The 21,467-nt window shown below is 49.9% G+C and overlaps 1 protein-coding gene across 1 annotated transcript; it reads left to right on the top strand.

Annotated features, from left to right (window-relative positions):
- Positions 1-250: 250 nt before the first annotated feature.
- GON4L (gon-4-like (C. elegans)) lies at positions 251-21,369 on the top strand (the record flags this gene model as incomplete). The annotated part of the gene is given in 25 exon segments (XM_009079227.1): positions 251-318; positions 941-1,143; positions 1,684-1,758; positions 2,130-2,180; positions 2,525-2,575; positions 3,288-3,383; positions 3,607-3,711; positions 4,402-4,572; positions 5,622-5,814; positions 6,186-6,287; positions 6,902-6,942; positions 7,198-7,301; positions 9,391-9,589; positions 10,193-10,279; positions 11,002-11,173; positions 12,010-12,154; positions 13,109-13,259; positions 13,804-13,920; positions 14,426-16,135; positions 16,682-16,928; positions 17,769-17,950; positions 18,536-18,733; positions 19,248-19,391; positions 20,694-20,837; positions 21,208-21,369. Coding segments are annotated over 25 exon segments (4,918 nt in total), but the record flags the coding sequence as incomplete, so codon positions are not given.
- Between the last annotated feature and the right edge of the window lie 98 nt (positions 21,370-21,467).

The following is a 21,467-nucleotide window of genomic DNA, read 5'->3' on the forward strand; positions in this document are numbered from 1 at the left end:
TCATGATGTGCTTTTGTACCCTCCCTTCCCTTGGTATCTTGGCTCTGCTGTATCCCTGAGGTCTCTCTGGCTTGCGGTGTGATGTGTGTGTGTTTTTCCAGGGAAGATCCCTAAGCTGTACACAGAGGTGGAAGTGAGTTCACAGCGAGATCCATACCCCATGGAAATTCCCTGTGCAGGGTTGGAGTCTGCAGTGAGGAGCACTCTCCAGCTGCCTGGTAGGAATCCTCCTGTGGTGAAGCTACTGAAGAGCACCAGAGCTGGTGAGTGATTCCTGCACATGGAAAACTGAGATTTGGGGGCTGTTTGTTCCATTGTGCAAGTAGCAAGTTGTGGCTTGATGCAGCAGCTTCTAGAATTGTGTCCACCACAGCAGGGGCTACTCAGGTCCAAGGTTTTCTTGTGGGTTTTCAGCCTTGCTCTGTATTCCAGTGGCTCAATAAACTCCTCTGGTGTCCAAGTGGAATTTGCTGCAGTTGAACTCTGTCATTTTTGGCTGCTGAAACCAGTTTTCCATCAAAGAAAGTTATGATTCTTGTTGCCCTGAGGCAGCAAAGCAGTGGCACTTGGGAAACACTTAAATCCTGGAAGCTGGAACCTGTTCTTGCTCTGTAGGGCCTGGAATTTTGCAGCTTTTTCTCTGGAAAAGGTGTAAAAATGCTGCTGAGACCATTCTGGAAAATCAAACTACTGGAGGTGGCAACTGCATGACCTTAATGTGCTCCAGTGATGTGACTCAGGTCCTGCAGAGCTGGAATCCATCATTCTAAAGACTTCCTAGTTCTTATGGCTCTTTCCATGTGGGTGATGTCCCAGCAGCTTGTTGGAAGTTTTGCTGCTTCAGTCACTGCAGAATTCCAGTTTGTTTGGGTTTTTACTTGTCAGAATGTGTTGGATGTGACACAGCTGAATTTTGAGATCCCATTTCTGCTGGTTTCAGAGGAGCAGGATGGAGAGGATAGTGAGAGAAGGAAAAGGAGGAGGAAGGCAACCAAAAGGAAAAGAGAAGGGAAAAGCCAAGAGGAGGAAGAAGAAGGATCTCTGTCCTGTGACATCAAGCTGGATGACACCCTGGATCGTACCTTGGAGGATGGAGCTAAGCAGCATAACCTGACTGTGGTCAATGTGAGGAACATCCTCCATGTGAGTGTGGGGACTGGGCCAGGAGCCAGAAAGGACTCCAGGCCAGACTTATGGGTACTGGTGTAGTACTTGGAATTGAGAATGTGGGAGATTGGGCACCTACATCCTGATCCCTGCTGTTAGATCTGTAAAGGGAGAATCATGGAGTGTCCCTGTCAGTCCCCTGGACTTTGTTTTGGTAGGAGGTGTTGATCCCAATCCCTGTCGGTCACCTGGACCTTGTTTTGATGGGAGGTGTTGATCCCAATCCATATCAGTCCCTTGGACCTTGTCTTGGTGGGAGGTTTTGATCCCAATCCCTGTCAATCACCTGCTTTGGTGGGAGGTGTTGATCCCAATCCATGTCAGTCTCCTGGATCCTGGTTTGATGGGAGGTGTTGATCCCAATCCATATCAGTCCCCTGGATCCTGCTTTGGTGAAAGGTGTTGATCTCAATCCCTGTCAGTCCCTTGGACTTTGGTTTGGTGGGAGGTGTTGCTCCCAATCCCTGTCAATCCCCCCAAACAGGGTACAAGAGCCTTTTTTGTGTGTCCCTGCAGGAGGTGATCACCAATGAGCACGTGGTGGCCATGATGAAAGCAGCAATCAGTGAGACAGAAGATATTCCTTTGTTTGTAAGTCAAAAGCTTCTTCACTTTGGTTTTCCAGTGGTTCCAAATGCACAAGGCCTCAACCAGTGGCTCTTCTTGGGCCACCGTGGACTACGGAAACAGTTAGGGTAGATTAGGTAATTTACTTGTTAGAATAATTAGGTTGCATTGCCAGATTGGCCACGTGGGTGGAGTGAGTAGTGTCTGTGTGGGAGTGTAAAGGAGGAAACAGAACCATGAGGAGTTATTGGTGAGATTACTCCAGTCCTGTCTGGGAGGAAATGAATTTAGAGGTAATGAATTGAACCAAGAGGAAAGTGAAAAAGTTGCTGGGGAAATTCTGTAGTTAAGTCAAATAGCTGAGCAGTTGCTGTTGTCTTGTTTTGAACTCTCAGGAGCCCAAAATGACTCGTTCCAAACTGAAGGAGGTTGTGGAGAAAGGAGTGGTGAGTACATCATCTGCTTTACTCTTGCACCCTGTCCCTGCCTGAGTGGGTTTGGTTGTGCCTTCTGAAAGAAGTGCAAAGCCTTGCTGTGATTGAGTCTTGGAATGAAACCAAATCGGTTACGACAGTGTGAAAAAAGATTCAGCTGAGATGAGCAGCACAGGGTGAGGGAACTGGCAGTGTCCACTGTCCTCAGGTCACTGCCTGGACAGATCCCACAGGTGGTTTGAAGCCTTTGAGCTCTGTTGTTGCTTGGAGATCAAGGCCTCAAGTGCTGTTTCGATGTAATAGTTTGTCCAAGCTGTGATTTTTTGTAACAGTTCAAGTGTTTGTGCTCTCCCTAGGTGATTCCTACCTGGAATATCTCCCCAATTAAGAAGGCAAATGAGGTGAAGGTGAGTGAACTGCTGCTGGGCAAGGGGAGACTGTAGTAGAGACATCCTGCTGAGCCAGAGGTGTCTTGGAGAGGTGGAGCAAGGAGTGACCAGGAGCATTGACCATGGTCCAGAAGGCAGGACAGGGCAGGTGACCTGGCAGAAGGTGCTCAACGTGCCCAACAGAGCTTCCTTCAGGGGCAGCCAGAACCTGGGGACGTGATGCCATGTCCTTTCTCCTGCCTGGTCCATCTTCCCACCTTGGCACTGCAGCAGCCTCTGCCTGGATGGAGCTCCTGGCAGTGATTGCCACTTGCCCAGGCCTCATGCTGCAGGTGCTTCCTTGGGATTCACACCCTGTGGGGCTGCCTGGAAGCAGAGTGTGGGTCTCAGGTGCTTGTTCCCGAGCTCTGCCTGCTCAACAAGCTTTGTCAGCCAGGTGTGGGCAGGACCCAGCAGCTCTGAGTGGCCATGTGAGTGCTGGAAACATCTCTGAGGTGGTGTCTGCTCCTGAGTGTTTCCACCAGAGAAGTGCTGAACCACTTGTGCCTGTTCTTGCCTCTTTTCAGATCTACCAATCTGTTAAGTCTTTTCTTGGTTCCTGTACCTTTTCCAGTGCTGTCCTTCCTTTCTGAGCCTCAGGATGTTAGAAATCTTGGTACCACCATCGTGTGCCATGGCAGTGCAGTTCTTCATCCTCTCAAGCTGTCACCTCTCTTCTCTTGTGCTGCAGCCACCTCAGTTTGTGGACATTCCTCTGGAGGAAGATGATTCATCTGATGAAGAATACCAGCCTGAGGATGAGGATGAAGATGAGACAGCAGAAGAGGTAAATACAGCTCATACAAAGGTCTGTCCAGCACAGAGCTGAGGCAGAACACTCTAGTTTAACACATGAACACATTTGCAGGTCATTCCACACCTTCTAATCACCTTTTTTTTTTTTTTTTCAATGCTCTATTATTCATTTGGCTAAAGAAAGAGCCTTTGGGACATGAGTTGAAGAAGTGCTGGATTGTCTGAGAGTAATTTTGCATCTCTTTGCCCTGTAGAGTTTGCTGGAAAGTGATGTGGAGAGCACTGCTTCTTCCCCTCGTGGAGCCAAGAGGTCCAGGACAAGGAGGTCCTCTGAGGAGGAGGGAGGGACACACTGTGAGGTAAACTGGCCAGGCAGTTTTGGTTTTGCTTTCTTTGCAAACAACCTTCAGGCCTTGATCCTAATTTATTAATAAGCAAAAATACATGTTATTGCTTAGAGCTGTGAGGCCATTCCAGGTACTGCTTGGCTTTAGGGTCCTGCTCCTGCAGGAAGGGCTGAGTGGAAAACAAGCACTTAAAGCACTGGGAATGGGAACAATTGGCTGTTCCTCCTGAGTGTGATGAGATCAGGAAGGTGTTTGTGGTGTCTTTGTACACTGGCAAGTCTGGGAGTAGTAGATGTAGTGTGGGGGCCAAGGATCAGCAGACAAGAGCAGGAAATCACCTGAGAAGTGACTCTGGAATCAGAAAGAGCAATCATGGTGTTGATATTCCCACTTTCCACTCGCCAGTAGTTGGTTTCTGGGGAAGATTGTGCCACAATAACTGGTGCTCAGGCTTAGCTGCTCTAGTAATGTTGAGACTGATGCTCAAACCTCCCAAATATCTCCTTGCAGCAAGTGTTGATGTTGCTCTGTATTTTCTGCAAGCCACAGTGAGTGTGATATGAAGAGTATTTCCTTCTGTGAAGCCTTTCTCCCCTTTCTGCTGGGCCACACTCTGGTCCAGCAGGAAAAAAAAAAAGATTCTGTCCTTGGAAATTTATGTTCTAAACAAACCCTTTTAACACAAAGGCCTTTTTTAATTAGATGGAGAAGGTCACTCCACCTGTTGTTCGACATATTAGCGCTGAAGTTGTTCCCATGGGACCTCCTCCACCTCCTAAACCAAAGCAAACCAAAGACAGCACCTTCATGGAGAAGCTGCATGCAGTGGATGAAGAGTTGGCCTCAAGTCCTGTCTGCATGGACTCCTACCAGGTATGGTTTGAGGGAGGCTGGGACACTGGGGGATTGAATTGGGTAGGAAGGAGGTGATTTTCTGCTGCTCTTGTTGCTTTTTACTCTCCTTCTGGGGCTTTAAATGGAGCTCTGAGCTACCTGAGCTGGGGGAGGTTGTCCCTGGGCTCTGGGGGAAGGTTGTCCCTGGGCTCTGGGGGGAGGTTGTCCCTGGGCTAGAAGAAGGTCACCCTGACCAGGGCAGGAGGTGGGACTGGATGATCTGTAAGATCTTTTCCAACCCAAACCATTCTCCTCTGAGTCTTTGATTCCATACAACTGAATCTCCATAGTGTGTAGGACACATTCCTGTTAGGAATGTTGTTGGTGACACAGAGTTTAGTTTCTTTTCACTGCACTTTGTGTTTATGCTCATAAACCTCTGCCTTTATTTTGACTGTTAAATCTCACTCTGACCTTTACATCACTAATTGCACTTTGTGTTTTTGCTCATAAGTCCCTGCCTTTGTTTTGGCTCTTAAATGTGACTCTCTGACATTCACAGAGCTAATGAGAAGAGTTTTCCTTCTGCAAGTTCTCCTGTAGCCTTAGTTGTGTTCTGCAGGCAGTTTTTACTGTGAGCAGCTGAGGAATGGGTTGTCAGGAGAATCTCTGTCTCAGATAAGTGAGGAGAAAAGCTTTGCTGCTCTGTGCAAGGGTGAGGTGAAGGACAGTCCTGTGCTGCTGCTCCAGATTCATTTCGGGCTGTGAAGAAGCAAAACATAGTCAAACCCACATGGAAGAACCAAATATTGCAAGTGGAAATTCCTTCCTTGGTGGCAGATAAATTTAGCAGGAGATGCTAAGTGAATAGCAATGTATCTGTAAGGAATAGCAGTTTAAGAGGGAGAAGAGTGACAGTTTAGCTTTCTCAGAGAACCAAATCCATGGTTCTTTGTGGCAGGAATCTAATACTTGTAAGGAATAATGAGTTGTAATAATTTGTAAGTGTTGGCCTTGCCTGGCTGGGCTGAGAGCCCCAGGAAAAGCAGAGATTGGTGGTTACAATGTGCTTTGGCCTCCCCTTGCAGCCCCTGGAGGACAGTCTGATTGCCTTCAGGACAAGGTCCAAGAGGCCCCTGAAGGATGTGCCCCTGGGGCAGCTGGAGGCAGAGCTGCGAGCCCCAGACATCACCCCTGACATGTATGACCCCAACACTGCGGATGATGAGGAGTGGAAGAGGTGGCTTGGGGGGCTGATGAACGATGATGTGGAGAATGAAGGTTTGTGGCAGTTGCTCCAGAGGATTTTGGGGTTATGTGGTGGTTGAGCCCAAGTGCTGGTGCTGCCCCGAAATTGGGGTGATCCCGGTACCAATCCGGGCTGGGGGGAGCACATGGAGAGCAGCACTCTGGGAGAAGGGTTTGGAGTGATGTGGGTGAGAGGTTGGATGTGACCCAGTCCAGAACCTTCTCCTGTGCTGGGCTCATCCCACAGCATGAGCAGCAGGTGGAAGAGGTGATTCCCTGGGGGGTTGTTGTGTCCCAAGTGCAGAACCAGCACTGAGCCTCATTGACCCTCAAATTACTTCTGCACCTGCCAAACACTTAGCCTTGGGGCAGGTAATGACATTTCTACACCTGTTCCTTCTCAGATGAAGCAGATGATGATGATGATCCTGAGTACAACTTCCTGGAAGATCTGGATGAACCTGACACAGAAGACTTCAGGAATGATCGAGCTGTGAGGATCACCAGTGAGTGCTTGATTCACCTCCTTTCTTGGGAGGATGAGGGAGTCATGTGGGAAAGGGTTTTGTTGCCTGTGGAGGGTGATTAAAGTCAGATCTGCTGAGCTGAGCAGCTTTTGGCTCTCTGGGAGTGGGTGGAGGGATCTGGGCAGAGCTGCTGTGCTCTCAGCTGCAGCTTCACTCCATGGCAAAGGCTGAGGAGCAGCAGCTCTGTCAGAACCTCAGCCAGTTCAGACCCCTGGATTAGGATTAAATTACCCTTAAGTCCTCCCAGTCTTCAGCTTAGTTTGATAAACATATCTCTTTTTCCTTTGGAACAAACCACACTTGGTTGAGTTCTTATTCCAGGCTTTAAATTTAATTGTGACAATGAGGTGTTTATGATATTTTGGAATCAAAACCATCTCAGCTAAAGGTTTTTTGAGCTCAGCTTTGACAAGGGAATTACTAGGGGCCTTTTCTTCTTGGTCCTCCCTTTGCAAGAGGAAAGTTTCCCTTTGGGAGATCAATTCCTTACATGACATGATGTTATGACAGGATTGCTGAGGGTTTTCCTGGGAGAAGAATCTTCATGCTTCTCTTTGATTTTTTTTTTTTTTTTATTTTTTTTTTCCTTGCAGAAAAGGAAGTGAATGAACTGATGGAGGAGCTGTTTGAGACAGTAAGTGCTGTCAGGTGTAACATGAATGCTGAGAAGCCACCAAGGGGCTCTGTAAATGCTCAGTGTGCCAAGGGCTTTGCCATAAGGATCATTCCTAGCCCTTTGGGAAGAATATTCTGCAGGAACTTCCCTAAGTCCCTGCAGAGGTGAATGTCTGTGCTGAGACAATCACCATGAGCTGTATCAGCTAAGGATGGTGGTGAATGTCCTCCCTGAACTTTCCACTCCTGACTGGTGTTCCATGTTTGCTGTCAGTTCCAGGATGAAATGGGTTTCTCCAACATGGAAGATGAAGGTCCAGAAGATGAAGATAATGTCACAGAGTCTCGACCAAACTTCAATACCCCCCAGGCACTTAGGTAAGGGGCAGCAGGCTGGGAGAGTTGGGGCTGTTGAGCCTGGAGAGAAGGTTGTGTGGAGACCTCAGAACAACCAGCAGGAGCTGAAGGGACTCCAGGGAAGCTGCAGAGGGACTTGGGTAGGAACTGCAGGGACAGGACAAGGAGTAATGGGGAGAAATTGAGGGAGGAGAATTTAGATTGGATATTAGGAAGAAGTTTTTCCCTGGGAGGGTGGTGAGACACTGGCACAGGTTACCCAAGGGGGCTGTGGATGTCCCAACCCTGTCACTGTTCATTCCAGGCTGGATAGAGCCTTGAACAACCTGTTCTGGTGGGAGATGTCCCTGCCCAGGGCAGGAGGTTGGGATTGGATGATCCCTAAGCTCCATCCCAACCCCTGAACAGTCTATTTGTTTATGGTCATAGCAGTAAAAAATCAGTAGCAACTCTAATAACTTCGTCCCTGGTATTGTTCCAGGCCAGGCTGGACATAGCTAGGAGCAACCTGGGCTGGTGGAAGGTGTCCCTGCCCATGGCACGGGGTGGAACTGAGTAATCCATAAGGTCTCAACCCAAACCATTCCATGACTCCATGATTTCTGTCTAGGTAACAATTCCACTGTATTTAACCAGCTGCAACCACTGGCTCAGGGGAACTGCAGTGTGAGTGGTGTCTCCTTGTTCATGGGGCAGATCAGCTCCAGATGAAGCTGTGTCTGTTTGGGAAAGGAGCTAAAGTGAAGGCTGGAGTTCCTGGATGCTCCCTCTGGGATGAGCAGTGCCAGAGGGGAGTGCAGCACCTCTTACCCAGCTACAGACTAAAAGCAAAGCAGCTCTGTGTTCTCTCTTACTCTCTCTCTGTGCATTTGGCTTTGATATTGGGTAGTTTAATTCATTCCTCCTTGGTGGACACTTGTCCCACTTGTTTCTTCCCTGGTTTTAGCTGCATAGAAGATTCTTAGAGGTGTTTTGAGGCAGAATATGTGTTGGATTTATTGCCACACCTGGAATCCTGTGCTCAGTTCTGGGCCACTCAGCTCAGGAGGGACACTGAGGTGCTGGAGCAGGTCCAGAGAGGAGCGCCGAGGCTGGGGAAGGGTCTGGAGCACAAGTGCCATGAGGAGAGGCTGAGGGAGCTGGGGGTGTTCACTTGGAGTAGAGGAGGCTCAGGGGAGACCTTAGCACCCTCTGCAACTCCCTGCCAGGAGGTGGGAGTCAGGTGGGGGTTGGTCTCTTCCCCCAGGTAACAGCAGCAGAACAAGATGGCACAGACTCAGCTCTGCCAGGGGAGGGTTAGGTTGGGTATTAGGAAGAGATTTTTTTATGGAGAGAGTGCTCAGGCATTGGAATGTGCTGCCCAGGGAGGTGGTGGATTCACCATCCCTGGAGGTTTGTGAGATGAGACTGGATGTGGCACTTAGTGCCGTGGTCCAGTGACCACAGTAGGGCTGGACTTGATGATCTTGGAGGTTTTTTCCAACCTAGTTGATTCTCTGATTATCAGTCTATTCTTAACTCTGTTACTCAATTAAAACATTAACCTTATTCCCAGTTAATTCTTACCTCAGTTAAAAAAGTATTAGCATATTATCAGTCAATTCAGCACTCAAATACTCCACAATATTGACATCATCAGTCTATTCTGAACTCAAATACTGAATGGATTTATTTTTTCGATGAAGCCACAGGATTTGAGGCAGTGTTGGATCTTTCTGGACAAGCTCCAGTGCCACCCAAAACCCCTTGGCCTCAGTCCTTGCTGATGCTACAAGTGAAATGGGATTGGGTGATGTATTTTAGGTTGGTTTAGGCCCTGACTGCTCTGGAGAGTATCCAAGCACATGAGTGGAGCACAGAATTGTGGGCAGAAGTGTTCCCTGTCCTTGGAATAAGGAGTTGGAGCATTACTGGGGTGGAATAAATTACTTTTTTTGTAGCCAACTGTGCCAACAACTCAGGTTTTTCAGGCTGGAGTAGAGTGACAGTGGTGAGTAGCACTGGGAGTTGATACTCCCTGAACTGAGCATCCCAGTGAAGTGCTCAAAATCCCTGTGGATGGTTAGGAAACCATCTGGTTATCATACTTTGCTCTGGCTGTTTCAAACAGGTTTGAGGAACCTTTGGCTAATTTGCTGAACGAGCAGCACCGAACAGTGAAAGAGCAACTGGAACAGCTGAGGATGAAGAAGTCTTCAATCAAACCACCACAGGAGGCTGAAAAATTAAAGCCTCAGAATGAGAAACCTCTCCAGAGTCTTGTCCTGGACAGTGCACAAAGAAAGAGGCTCCAGCAGCAAATGCAGCAGGTGGGAAAATGTTGTCTGGGCTGAGCTGATGTGTGTGGTGTGGGCAGGGAAAGCCAAGGGCACTGCCAGACTTGGTGTGATTCCTGCAGGGAATTAACTGCACCTGGAGCTCTGTTAGGTGATGGTCACACCCAAGACAGTTGGGGTTGAATGTGTAGCAGAGCTTAGTTGTTGGCGTGTTCTCCTGTGAGATGTGTCCCTTGGCTGTGTTTGAATCCTGATTCTCCAAATCCTCCTTCCACCAACTTATTCATTTCTGGCTGAGAATATTACTCTTGGGGGGTTTGGGTACAGATGAGCAGATCTGAGGGCTCAAGTCATTGTTTCTAAAGAGATAACCTGTAAGTATAGCTATTGAGAAAGGAAAACCCGTTCTGGGTTGGTGGTTTTGGTATGAGGCTTTGGTACAAAAGTGCCTGAAGACTTAATTCCTCCCCTGGATCTTCAAGTTTCCCCTCAGTTTTGGTTCCTTAAAATAGTTTTTGCAGGCAGGGATTTTTTGAGGTGCTCAGAGATGTTTCTATGCCTCTAAACCTTTGCTTTCCAGGGTATTGAATTACTAACCTGCTATAAAAACCCTTTTGTCTGATTTTATTCCTCAAGCATGTACAACTTCTGACACAAATCCATCTCCTTGCAAGTTTCAACCCTGCTTTAAGCTCTGAGGCCAGTACCACCAGGATGTTTCTGGTAAGGATGTGTCTCAAACCTGAGCTGCATCAGCTCAGAGCTTCAGAGTGTGTGAAGAGGTTGAGATGGAGCTTAGACATCATCCAGTATCAACCCCCTGCCCTGGGCAGGGACATCTCCCAGCAGAGTAGGTTGCTCAAGGATTTAGCCAACCTGGAGTGAACAGTGACAGGGTTGGGGCACCCACAGCCTCTCCTTGGGGGCATCCACAGCCTCCTTGGGGCAGCCACAACCTCCCTGAGGGCATCTGCAGCCTCCTTGGGGCAGCCACAGCCTCCCTTGGGCTAACCTGTGCCAGTGTCTCACCACCGTCACGGGGAAGAATTTCTTCCTTATATCCAATCTAAACCAGCACATGGAATCCTGGAATGGTTTGGCTTGGAAGGATCTTAAAAGATCATCTCATCCCACCCCCTGCCATGGGCAGGGGCACCTTCCACTAGTCCAGATTGCTCCAACCTGGCCTGGAACACTCCCAGGGATGGAGGAGCTTCTCTGGGCCCATCCAACCTGACCTGAAACACTCCCAGGGATGGAGCAGCCACAGAGTCTTTGGGCAATCTGTGCCTCAGCACCCTCAGAGTAAATCTGTTCCTAGATTTGTAAGGCTCCAAACTGAGCCCTCTTGCACAATTTATTGCATTATTACAGTCCATGTGTTTGTTCTCTCCCCAGTAAAGGTAAGAACTGTTCTGTGACCTCTTTCTGTGTCTGGTCTGCAGAATGAACTGGGGAACTTCGCCCGGAGCTCCACTCTGCTCCACCTGTCCCTCAACCCCAAGTTCCAGACCATGTTCCAGCCCTGTAACCTTCAGGGAGCTCTGCAGCTCGTCGAGGACTTCCATGCCCAGGTCCCAATCGACTGGAGCCCTCGGAAAGCTGTGAAGAAGAGTGGTATGGAGAGGGGAAAAGGATGAGCAGGGAGACGTGTTTCTGTCTTAAGGGAACCATCCCAGCCTGACCATCCTGGAGCTGCTCTGGGGGTCCCACTGGCACCCTCAGATTGGCATTGCTGGCACCAATACCCCATCAGAGTGACCCAACAGGGCCCTGAGGATCCCCCACACGCTCCCAGTCAGATCAGTTGCTTCCCCAGCTCACCTCCAGTTTTTCCCAGGGCACATTCCCAGGCTCTGGCTCCTTGAAGCCCTTGAATCATGGTGCAGTGACACACAAAGGCTGGAGCTGGTGCTCCTGGGGAGAGACGCTCAGGGCTGTGTCCTGTCCCAGTCTGTGCCCAGTCACAGCTGCAGAATCATTCAAAGACCTCTGAGACCATCAAGCCCAACCTGTGACCTGACAGCACCTTGTCAAGTAGATCAGAGCACATCCAGTATCTCCTTGAACACCCCCAGGGATGGTGACTCCAACACCTCCCTGGGCAGCACATCCAGGGTCTAATCACCCTTTCCAGGCAGGAATTCTTCCTAAAGTCCAACCTAAACCTCCCTTGGTTGTAGCTTGAGGCTATGGTGTCTCATCCTGTCCCTTGTTCCCTATGAGCAGAGCCTGATCCCACCTGGCTAAAACGTTCTGGGGGAAAGGAATTTAACCTTTTGCTGATGTAAACTTAGGAGCAAAAACTAAGAAATACACAAATCCTAAAAGACAGGAAGAAAGTCTCTGTTTGCTGGGAAGGGAATAAAGGGAACAATGTTTTCAAGAAGTCAGTTGGGGAAAAACATTCATGCATGTCCATATCTGTCCTTCCCTCTTAATTCTTTCCACAGCCAGTGAATTTTCCTGCTTGCCAAAGCAAGTGGCCTGGATTTTGGCAACCAGAAGAGTCTTTATGTATCCAGAGTTACTGCCAATATGTTCCTTGAGACCAAACCCTCCCCGGGACAAGATTGTCTTCACCAAGGCAGAGGACAAGTAAGGGCTTGGAATTATTGATCAAAATGTCTACAAATGAGCTGGGTTAAGGAGCATTTCTGGGGTGCAAAGCTTGGGGAGAGCTGTGCCACGGCACATAGAGTGTGTGAAGGGGTTGGAATAGATCATCTAGTCCTGCCCTGGGCAGGGAGACCAAACCCTCCCCGGGACAAGATTGTCTTCACCAAGGCAGAGGACAAGTAAGGGCTTGGAATTATTGATCAAAATGTCTACAAATGAGCTGGGTTAAGGAGCATTTCTGGGGTGCAAAGCTTGGGGAGAGCTGTGCCACGGCACATAGAGTGTGTGAAGGGGTTGGAATAGATCATCTAGTCCTGCCCTGGGCAGGGACATCTCTCACAGAGCAGGTTAGGTTGCTCGCGAGGAACGGACTCCAGCACACCAATATGATGCTCTGATAGCCAACTTTATTTAGGGCACCTAACAGTATTTCTAGTATAAAATCTCCCATCCATGCAGCTACACCTGATCACACTACTTTGGATTGGTTGCTCCACTTGTCAATGCATACAGTTCTTACTTATGGTAGGTTACAAGTTTAAGCTGCAACCTGTTCTCACATCCTGGGAAACTGATAACAGGAGCTACACAGTGTCCATGAGAACCTAAACAACAGCACTATTCTCAGCTTGTTAGCAAGACGACTTATCTTATGTATAAGGCAGCAAAACTAAAACCAAACCTAAAAACCCTGGCAGCAGGAGAGAGCAAAACCATTATAAGGTGTTGGATTGAAGAACATAGGAATGCATGAAGATAGAAACAAGGTCAGCAAGACCTGTTTTGTGTGTCTTGTTTTTAATTGCTTAAGCATTCCTTTAACCATTGCTCAGGTTACAGCCCCTCTGCTAGCCAGGCCCCAACAACACCCCAACCTGCCCTGCTCTCTGAAAGGTTTCTCATCTCTTCTCCCTTCCTTCTTTTCTTGCTCAGTTTGTTGGCTTTAGGTCTGAAGCATTTTGAAGGGACAGAGTTTCCAAAGCCTTTGATCAGCAAGTATCTCCTGCCAACAAAAACTGCTCATCAGCTGACAGTAAGGATCAAGAACCTCAACATGAACAGAGCTCCAGACAACATCATCAGGGTAAGGGCCCTGGGCTGGGTTTGTTACAGCAGGGGACTTGTGCTGCTTCTTCCAAGGCTCTTTTTATACATGTGCTGACACTCTCTTAAGATAAAATGTCATCCTTTAGCTGGAGGATTTTTTCTGAAAGACCTTTTCATAGTATGTGAAGGGGTTGGGATAGAACTTAGAGATCATCCAGTGCCAACCTCCTGCCCTGGGCAGGGACACCTCCCACCAGAGCAGGTTGTTCAAGGCTTTATTCAGCCTGGAATGAACAGTGCCAGGGTTGGGGCATCCACAGCCTCTCCTTGGGGGGACCCACGTCCTCCTTGGGACACCCACAGCCTCCCTGGAGCATCTACAACCTCCCTGGGGCAACCTGTGCTAGTGTCTCACCACCTGCCCAGGAAAAAGCTCTGGGTAAAACCTTATGAGACTCCCAGTTAGAATGACTTTATTCACACAAACCCTTTCCCAATCCTTATCCTCCATCCCAGCAGTTCCTGCACAGGTGACCTGACCACATTCACCTTGTCTGCAATTCTCTCCTATTTCCACTCAGTACTACAAGAAGACCAAGCAGTTGCCTGTCCTGATGAAGTGCTGTGAGGAAATCCAACCCCACGAGTGGAAACCACCAGTGGAGAGAGAGGAACATCGTCTGCCTTTCTGGCTGAAGGTACTGCTGCAGCTCCTCATCCACCACAGGACTGGTTGGGTTCATTTCTCAAGGCTTTGCCTTGGCTGTCCATATGGGTTTTCCCTGTGTTTCCTCCAAGAGGCTGTAGGTATGGAGACCATGCCTGTGAATGAGCCAGGGAGCTGTGTCTGGGGAAAGAACTGGGCTCAGATGCCATAAAATCCAGTTCTGATCACCCCTGTCACATGGGGAAGTTTTCTTCCTCCAAAGTCTTGTGTGCACTAAAGCAATTTAGTCCTGTTTTGTCCTTTGGGAAGCAGTTCAGTCCTGTTGGATCTCTCAGGCTCTCAGAGAGCCTTTTAGAGGCTTTGCAGTGTAACTCATGAACTGCAGGTGATCTAAAGTAACATACAGCAGGACACAGTGAATAACCACTTGACCTGCAGAAGGCAGTTGGTGTCTGTCACCTTCTGTGGTGCTGTGGGAAGGTGGGAATGCAGGAACAGCCTTTGGAATGCACTAATGGAACTGTTGTTCCCTTCAGGCAAGCTTGTCCTCCATCCAGGCTGAGCTGAAGCAGCTGGCAGAAGATGCCAAAGAGATGTCAAGTTCACCTGATGCAGAATCTGCTCTTTTGGGACCAGGAAAGGAAACTTCAGATAAAGACTATGATGAAAAATACCCTCTGCTCATGCCCAAGGGACTCGTCCTCACCCTAAAGCCTCTTGCCAACAGGTTCTCCAGGAAGGCCTGGAGGAGGCAGAGGTCTTCGACTCTGAAACCTGTCCTCATCCGGCCTAGTCCTTGTGTGCAGCCCAACCCCAGTCCTGTTAACATGCAGAAGGCTGTGAAGTTGGCCCAGCCAGAAGCTCCTCCCAGCAAGGTCCTGGTACAGGTTCCTCGGCCCATCCAGCCAGCGCCGGTGGTGCCACCAGTTCCAGGGGTGCAGCCTCTGAGTGTGCCAGTGGTGGGAGGTGGGGAGGGTTTGGACTTGGAGAATGTGCTCTCCACTGCACCTTCAGACTCCAGACAAGCTTTCCCAGCTGCTGTACCACCAGCTCTGGTGTCCTCAGAGCCTTTTCAGCCCAGGTTGCTGCTGCCAGCCCTGGCCGGAGCGAAGCCACGGAAACCTTGTGTGAGGAAAGGCTACCAGAGGAAAAAAGGGACCAAATCTGTGCCCCTGATAAAGCCTTCCCCTCTGATCCAGCCATCCCCTGTCATCCTCACTGTCCCTGCCACCACAGTGAAGGTGGTGAACATAGGCAATGGCTGCAACATGATTCAACCCATCAACACCACAGTGGCTAGAGGCACTCAGGCCATTCCAGTGACAACCCTGCTGGTAAATCCATCCACCTTCCCATGTCCACTGAATCAGCCTCTGGTCACCTCCTCCATCCCCTCACTGATTGTCTCTCCTAACCCTGTTGGCCTCTCTGCATCCTCTGTTGGTGACAGTGAGGAGCAACTGACCCTGGTTCCTGCTGGGAACAGCAGCTGTGCCTATCCCATGGCAGAATCCAAGGCTGAGGCTCCAGAGCTGTTTGTTCCTTGCTCTGCTGTGTCCCCCGAGGAGGATTGTGGCACAAATCCTGCTCCTTCCCATGAGGGCAGCCAGGAAAAGGGGACTAAGAGTGACTGCTGCAGCTGGGCAGTGGGAGAAGGAGAGGAGAACCCATCAGAGCCATTGCCCGTGGACCTCTTGCCTCACTTAAAAGATCAGGATGAGCCAGCAAAAATTGAGTCTGAAGATTCAAATGATGCTCTCAAGGAGGTCAGTCCAGGACAGAAGAGAGATCTGTTATGTGCTGAAGAGAAGGAGGAGTTCATGCTGGGCCTTGGCCAGGAGCTGAACATGGAGGCTGCGTGTTCCTGTGGGGATGACCTGAAGAAGGAGCATGTTCCCTGTGAGGAGAAGGGAGAGGAGGAGCAGAGGGCTCTGCAGTCCTCTCCCCCTGGGGAGCAGCAGGTGGATGCAGGTGTGGTTGTTGGACAAGTGAGCAGTGAGTCTCCCAAGGCTCTTCCCTACCCAGCAGATGTTGAGGCAGAATTTAGCAGCCCCTTGGGAAGACCAGAGGATTCATCCAGCATAGATGGTCAGTCCGTGGGGACACCAGCTGGCCCTGAGGCTGGGGGAGAGAGGGAAGGGCAAGAAGAAGAGGAAGAAGATGACTTTGATGATTTTACCCAAGATGAGGATGAGGAAATGTCATCGGCCTCAGAAGAATCTATTCTGTCAGTGCCAGAACTTCAGGTAAAGACAAACAAAAACCTTCAAAGTCTTTCTAAAGGCAACTGAGTGTCCAAAAACCTCCTGTGGAGTCAGGGCCAGTCACAGTGGGAATTCCCATGGAAAGCTGAGCTGGTAGATCTGTACTGGTGTGACCTTGTGCTGGTCACAGTGAGGTTGGACACCACGTTTGTGTGAGCAGATCTGAAGCCCAAACTAAGGGAATACATGGCAGATCTGCAGATTTAAACCCTGCTGAGCTGCTCAGAGCTCCTCAGGAAGGAGGTTCTTTAGTGAGAAGCTCTTCAAGGGAGGATTATCTCCCAGGTCACAATTCCAAAAGGCCGTTAAGAGCTAAGGTGCTCACTGAGGACTCATTAAGGAATTCCATCTAACTTAAGGCACAATGGGCTGAACTTTGCACAAGAATAGGCAACTCTGGGGGGTGTTGGATTCTGTTCCCTGATGGAACTCTCTGTTGGGCAGGGGCTGCTCTGTGAAATTGGCTGTTAAGAATCATGAAGTGGGTTGAAAGGTCTCAAATGTGCTGTTTTCTTGTTGCTTTTTCAGGAGACCATGGAGAAACTCACTTGGCTTGCAACAGAGAGACGTTTGAGCCAAGAGGCAGACTCTGAAGAAGAGAATTCCCAGGAAGAGAACTCTGAGCCTGAAGAAGAGGAGGAGGAGGAAGGGGAAGGAATAGAGAGTTTACAGAAAGATGATGAAACCTGTGGAGATACATCAGAGGAGCCTAAATCTGCCTTCACCTTGGCAAAGGCAACTTCTCCCCAGGTGGAAGCTCACAGAACTCCTGCAGGTGAGTTCTGGGGGTTCCTTGGACACAGAGCATGGGGGAGCAGAGCTGCTATGGGACACTCTCTGGGCTTCAGTTCCCTGAGCTGAGTGATGCTTCCCACCTGGAAATCCAGCTCTGGGATCCACTCACAGTTCCTGCCAGAGAAATTCTTGTGGAGATTTGCTGAGGAGCTTTAGTTCATTGTAAACCCTTCAGGCCTCAAAACATGCAGACAGATCTGTGGTTTGGATTAGCTAATTCCCAAATAACTGAGAGAGAACAATATTAAATGGTCAAATCTTTCTGAGGTGAATTAAAGGTCACTTTAGGGGGAAAAAGAAATGAGACAAAATCACAGTATCCTGCAAGTGATAAATGAACCTGAGCAGTGAACTTGGAGCAGGTGAACCCTCAACCCATTGGACCAACAGATTCCTAATCCTAAAGTCATGAAAAGGTGCATTTCATTCCCTGTGGTGTTGACTCTGTTGGGTGAATAAGAAGCTAAAGGGCTGATTTGCAGAGTGAGCAGCTCTGAGGCTCATGTTGTGTCTCTGTTCCCCCTGTGATTGTTCTGCCCTTGGAGTATGTTCATTCCTAGCAGGTTGGAGCTGAGGAACAGCTGGGAATGGCCTTGGGGCTGTGTCCAGGGATTTCTCCTGTCAGATGCTATGGAAATAAACATCCCATTGACCAGTCTGACCCATGGGAAGTGCTTTGCTCCTCCACTTTCGAGCAGGCACAGGCAGGAACTCCTCACTGACTCCAGAACCTGCTGTTCTCTTGGAATATTCCCTGTCTGCCAGCCCAGGGCAGGTCCAGAGTACCTGTGCCACCAGCTCACCTTGTGCTTCCTCCCAGGAGAGAACCTGAAAGCTCCTGGGAAGAGCAGGAGCTCCCACAGGACCAGGAATAAGAGGGGTCGAGCTCGTGCCAGCAAGGACACCTCGAAGCTGCTGCTGCTGTATGATGAAGACATCCTGGAGAGAGATCCCCTGAGGGAGCAGAAGGATTTGGCCTTTGCCCAAGCTTATCTGACCAGGGTAAGGCAGCACAGGGTGGAACCCAGAGACAGGGGTTGAGAGAGGGGATTCTCCCCCTCTGCTCTGCTCTGCTGAGACCCAGCCTGGAACACTGCACAGTTTGGTGTCCCCAGCATGGGCATGAACTGTTGGAGCAAGTGCAGAGGAGGCCACAGAGCTGAGTAGAGGATTCGAGTAACTTCCCTGTGGAGAGAGTTGGGACTGTTCAGCCTGGAGAGGAGAAGGTTGTGTGGAGACATCAGAGCACCTTTCAGGATCTGAAGGGGCTCCAGGGAAGCTGCAGAGGGACCTGGGTAGGATCTGCAGGGACAGGACAAGGAGGAGTGGGGATAGACTGAAGGAGTAGAATTAGGAAGAAGTTTTTCCCTGTGAGGGTGGTGAGACATTGGCACAGGTTGCCCAGGGAGGCTGTGGATGCCCCAACCCTGTTCAAGGCCAGGCTGGACAGGGTGTGGAGCAACCTGGGCTGGTGGGAGATGTCCCTGCCCAGGGCAGGAATGGGATGAGCTGATCTTTAAGGTCACTTCCAACCCAAACCCTTCTGTGCTGAACCTGGATGTTACATGGTCCTGTTGCCCCTTCCAGGTCCGTGAGACCCTGCAGCACATTCCTGGGAAATACGAAGACTTTCTCCGTGTCATCTACGAGTTTGAGATCAGCACAGACAAGAGAACAGCTGTGGATCTCTACTCCACCCTGCAGAAGCTGCTGCACGACTGGCCACAGCTGCTCACAGACTTTGCTGCCTTCCTGTTACCTGAGCAAGCCTTGGAGTGTGGATTGGTAGGTAGGAGGGAGGAGCCCACGATTGCTTGTCGCAGTGATAAAGGCAGGATAAAAAGTTCTTCCTGGGGCAGGAGAGAGAAAGGGCTGGTAAAGTACTTGCTTGTCTTGCTAATCAGAGGGAACAGTTTGATGTTGAAGTTTCGTGCTCAGTGTTGCTCTGGAGGGTTAATTAGCCTTTCCCAGTTCCGTGGTGGGGTCTGACTTCAGGGACGAGTCAGCATAGAGTGGTTCCCTTGTGTTCCCATCAGCTTTCACTCTGTGAGACACAGATTTATTTTTCACCTCTTCCTGGATTTCTCTTTCTTTTCCCTCGCTCATGTGCATAGGGTCGAAGCCAAACTTGATAGCTCACAGAAGGATTGAACATACAAAGTATTTCTCTTCCTTCTCTTCCCAGTTGCAAAGGGCATCAATACAATGAAAAAAAAGACCAAGGCAGGAATTTTCTAGTTTTTTTAAGGCAGTTTGGGATGGTTGGGAATAAGAGGGGGGATGTTTCTCTCCTGGGCAGTTTGAGGAGCAGCAAGCCTTCGACAAGAGCCGCAAGTTCCTGCGGCAGCTGGAGATCTGCTTCGCCGAGAACCCTGCTCACCACCAGAAGATCATCAAAGTCCTGCAGAGCTGTGCAGACTGTCTGCCCCAGGAGATTGCAGAGGTAACCAGGCCCCCCCTTGCTCTCAACCCCCTGAGGGTGCAGTTTGCCAGCCTGAATTCCTGTCCCTGTGTGCTGCTCCTGGAGACCACAGGAGTTTGCTGAGCATGTTGTCCCTCATGGGGAAACATCTCAGCCCATAGAAGTTCAGACTGGTTTGGGTTGGAAGGAGCTTAAAGATAGCTCATTCCACCCCTGCCATGGGCAGGGACACCTACTAGCCCAGGTTGCTCCAAGCTCCAGCCAGCCTGGTCTGGAACACTTCCAAGGATGGAGCAGCCACAGCTTCTCTGGGAAATCTATTCCAGTGCCTCAGCATCTCACAGAGAAGAATTTCTCCCAAATATCCCATCTAAACCAGCACATGGAATCCTGGAATGGGTTGGGTTGGAAAGACCTTAAAGATGGTCCCTTCCTACCCCCTGCCCTGGGCAGGGACACCTTCCACTAGCCCAGGCACACTTCCCACTAGCAGAGGTTGCTCCAAGCCCCATCCTGACCTTGGATTCAAGGCTTGGAGTTGCCTCCTCAAGGGGCTGCACAGTGAATTGCCCTGTGAGTCTCCTATTTCCCCCTCCAACAGTTTGCTGAGCATGTTGTCCCTCATGGGGAAACATCTCAGCCCATAGAAGTTCAGACTGGTTTGGGTTGGAAGGAGCTTAAAGATAGCTCATTCCACCCCTGCCATGGGCAGGGACACCTACTAGCCCAGGTTGCTCCAAGCTCCAGCCAGCCTGGTCTGGAACACTTCCAAGGATGGAGCAGCCACAGCTTCTCTGGGCTGGGAAATCCAGTGCCTCAGCATCTCACAGAGAAGAATTTCTCCCAAATATCCCATCTAAACCAGCACATGGAATCCTGGAATGGGTTGGGTTGGAAAGACCTTAAAGATGGTCCCTTCCTACCCCCTGCCCTGGGCAGGGACACCTTCCACTAGCCCAGGCACACTTCCCACTAGCAGAGGTTGCTCCAAGCCCCATCCTGACCTTGGATTCAAGGCTTGGAGTTGCCTCCTCAAGGGGCTGCACAGTGAATTGCCCTGTGAGTCTCCTATTTCCCCCTCCACCTTCCTTTTATCACCTCACAGGTGAGATTTGAGCTCAGTGGGTCCTGCAGAGAATTCTGGAGGGATTGTATTTCCATGTTAATTTGAGGAATGATCTCCAAATACCCAGGCAGGAGAACCCATGGGAGCACAAACTTCCATGCTGGAGGTCGAACAAGCTTTGCTACTCCACTTGCTTTGGGAAATCCTTCAGGGTGGAATGTGGAGATGTGGGATGAGACAGTGGATTTCTTTTCCAGCTGAAGACCCAGATGTGGCAGCTGCTGAAGGGACACGACCACCTACAGGATGAGTTCTCTGTGTTCTTTGATCACCTGCGTCCCTCAGCCAGTCGCATGGGTGACTTTGAGGAGATCAACTGGACTGAAGAGAAGGAATATGAGGTGGGAAATCTTCTCCTTAAGGCCAGAAAAGATAAAAGCTGAGATAAGAGACATGTTTGAACTGGAAGAACTCCAATAGAGGCCATAATTCCAGAGGGAGGGAAGCAGTGGGGTGGGAGAGCTGCTGATGTCCCAATATCAGTGTGTGAAGGGGTTGGGATGGAGCTTAGAGGTCGTCCAGTGTCAACCCTCTGCCCTGGGCAGGGACATCTCCTACCAGAGCAGGTTGTTCAAGGCTTTAGCCAACCTGGAATGAACAGTAACAGGGTTGGGGCATCCACAGCCTCCTTGGGGCATCCCCAAAACTCAGAAATCCTTGGGAGAAACCAGAGCTTGGTATGCTGAGAGCAGTTGTTGTGTTGTTCTGTAGTTTGATGGGTTTGAAGAGGTGTCTTTGCCAGATGTGGAGGAGGAGGATGAGCCCCCCAAGATGCAGCCAACCACGAGAAACAAGAAGAGGAAAGAGATTGGAGGCCAACACAACGACAAGGTGGGCCTGGGGGAGTCTCACTGCTCCATGGGAGGACTCTGAGCAGGTGCATGGGGGTAAATTCAGAGGGTGTGAAGGGCTTGGGATGGAGTTTAGGAATCATCCATTGCCAGCCTTCTGCCCTGGGCAGGGACATCTCC

The sequence above is a fragment of the Acanthisitta chloris genome, unplaced genomic scaffold, assembly GCF_000695815.1.
Source record: "Acanthisitta chloris isolate BGI_N310 unplaced genomic scaffold, ASM69581v1 scaffold6077, whole genome shotgun sequence".
In the NCBI taxonomy this organism is placed as follows: domain Eukaryota; kingdom Metazoa; phylum Chordata; class Aves; order Passeriformes; family Acanthisittidae; genus Acanthisitta; species Acanthisitta chloris.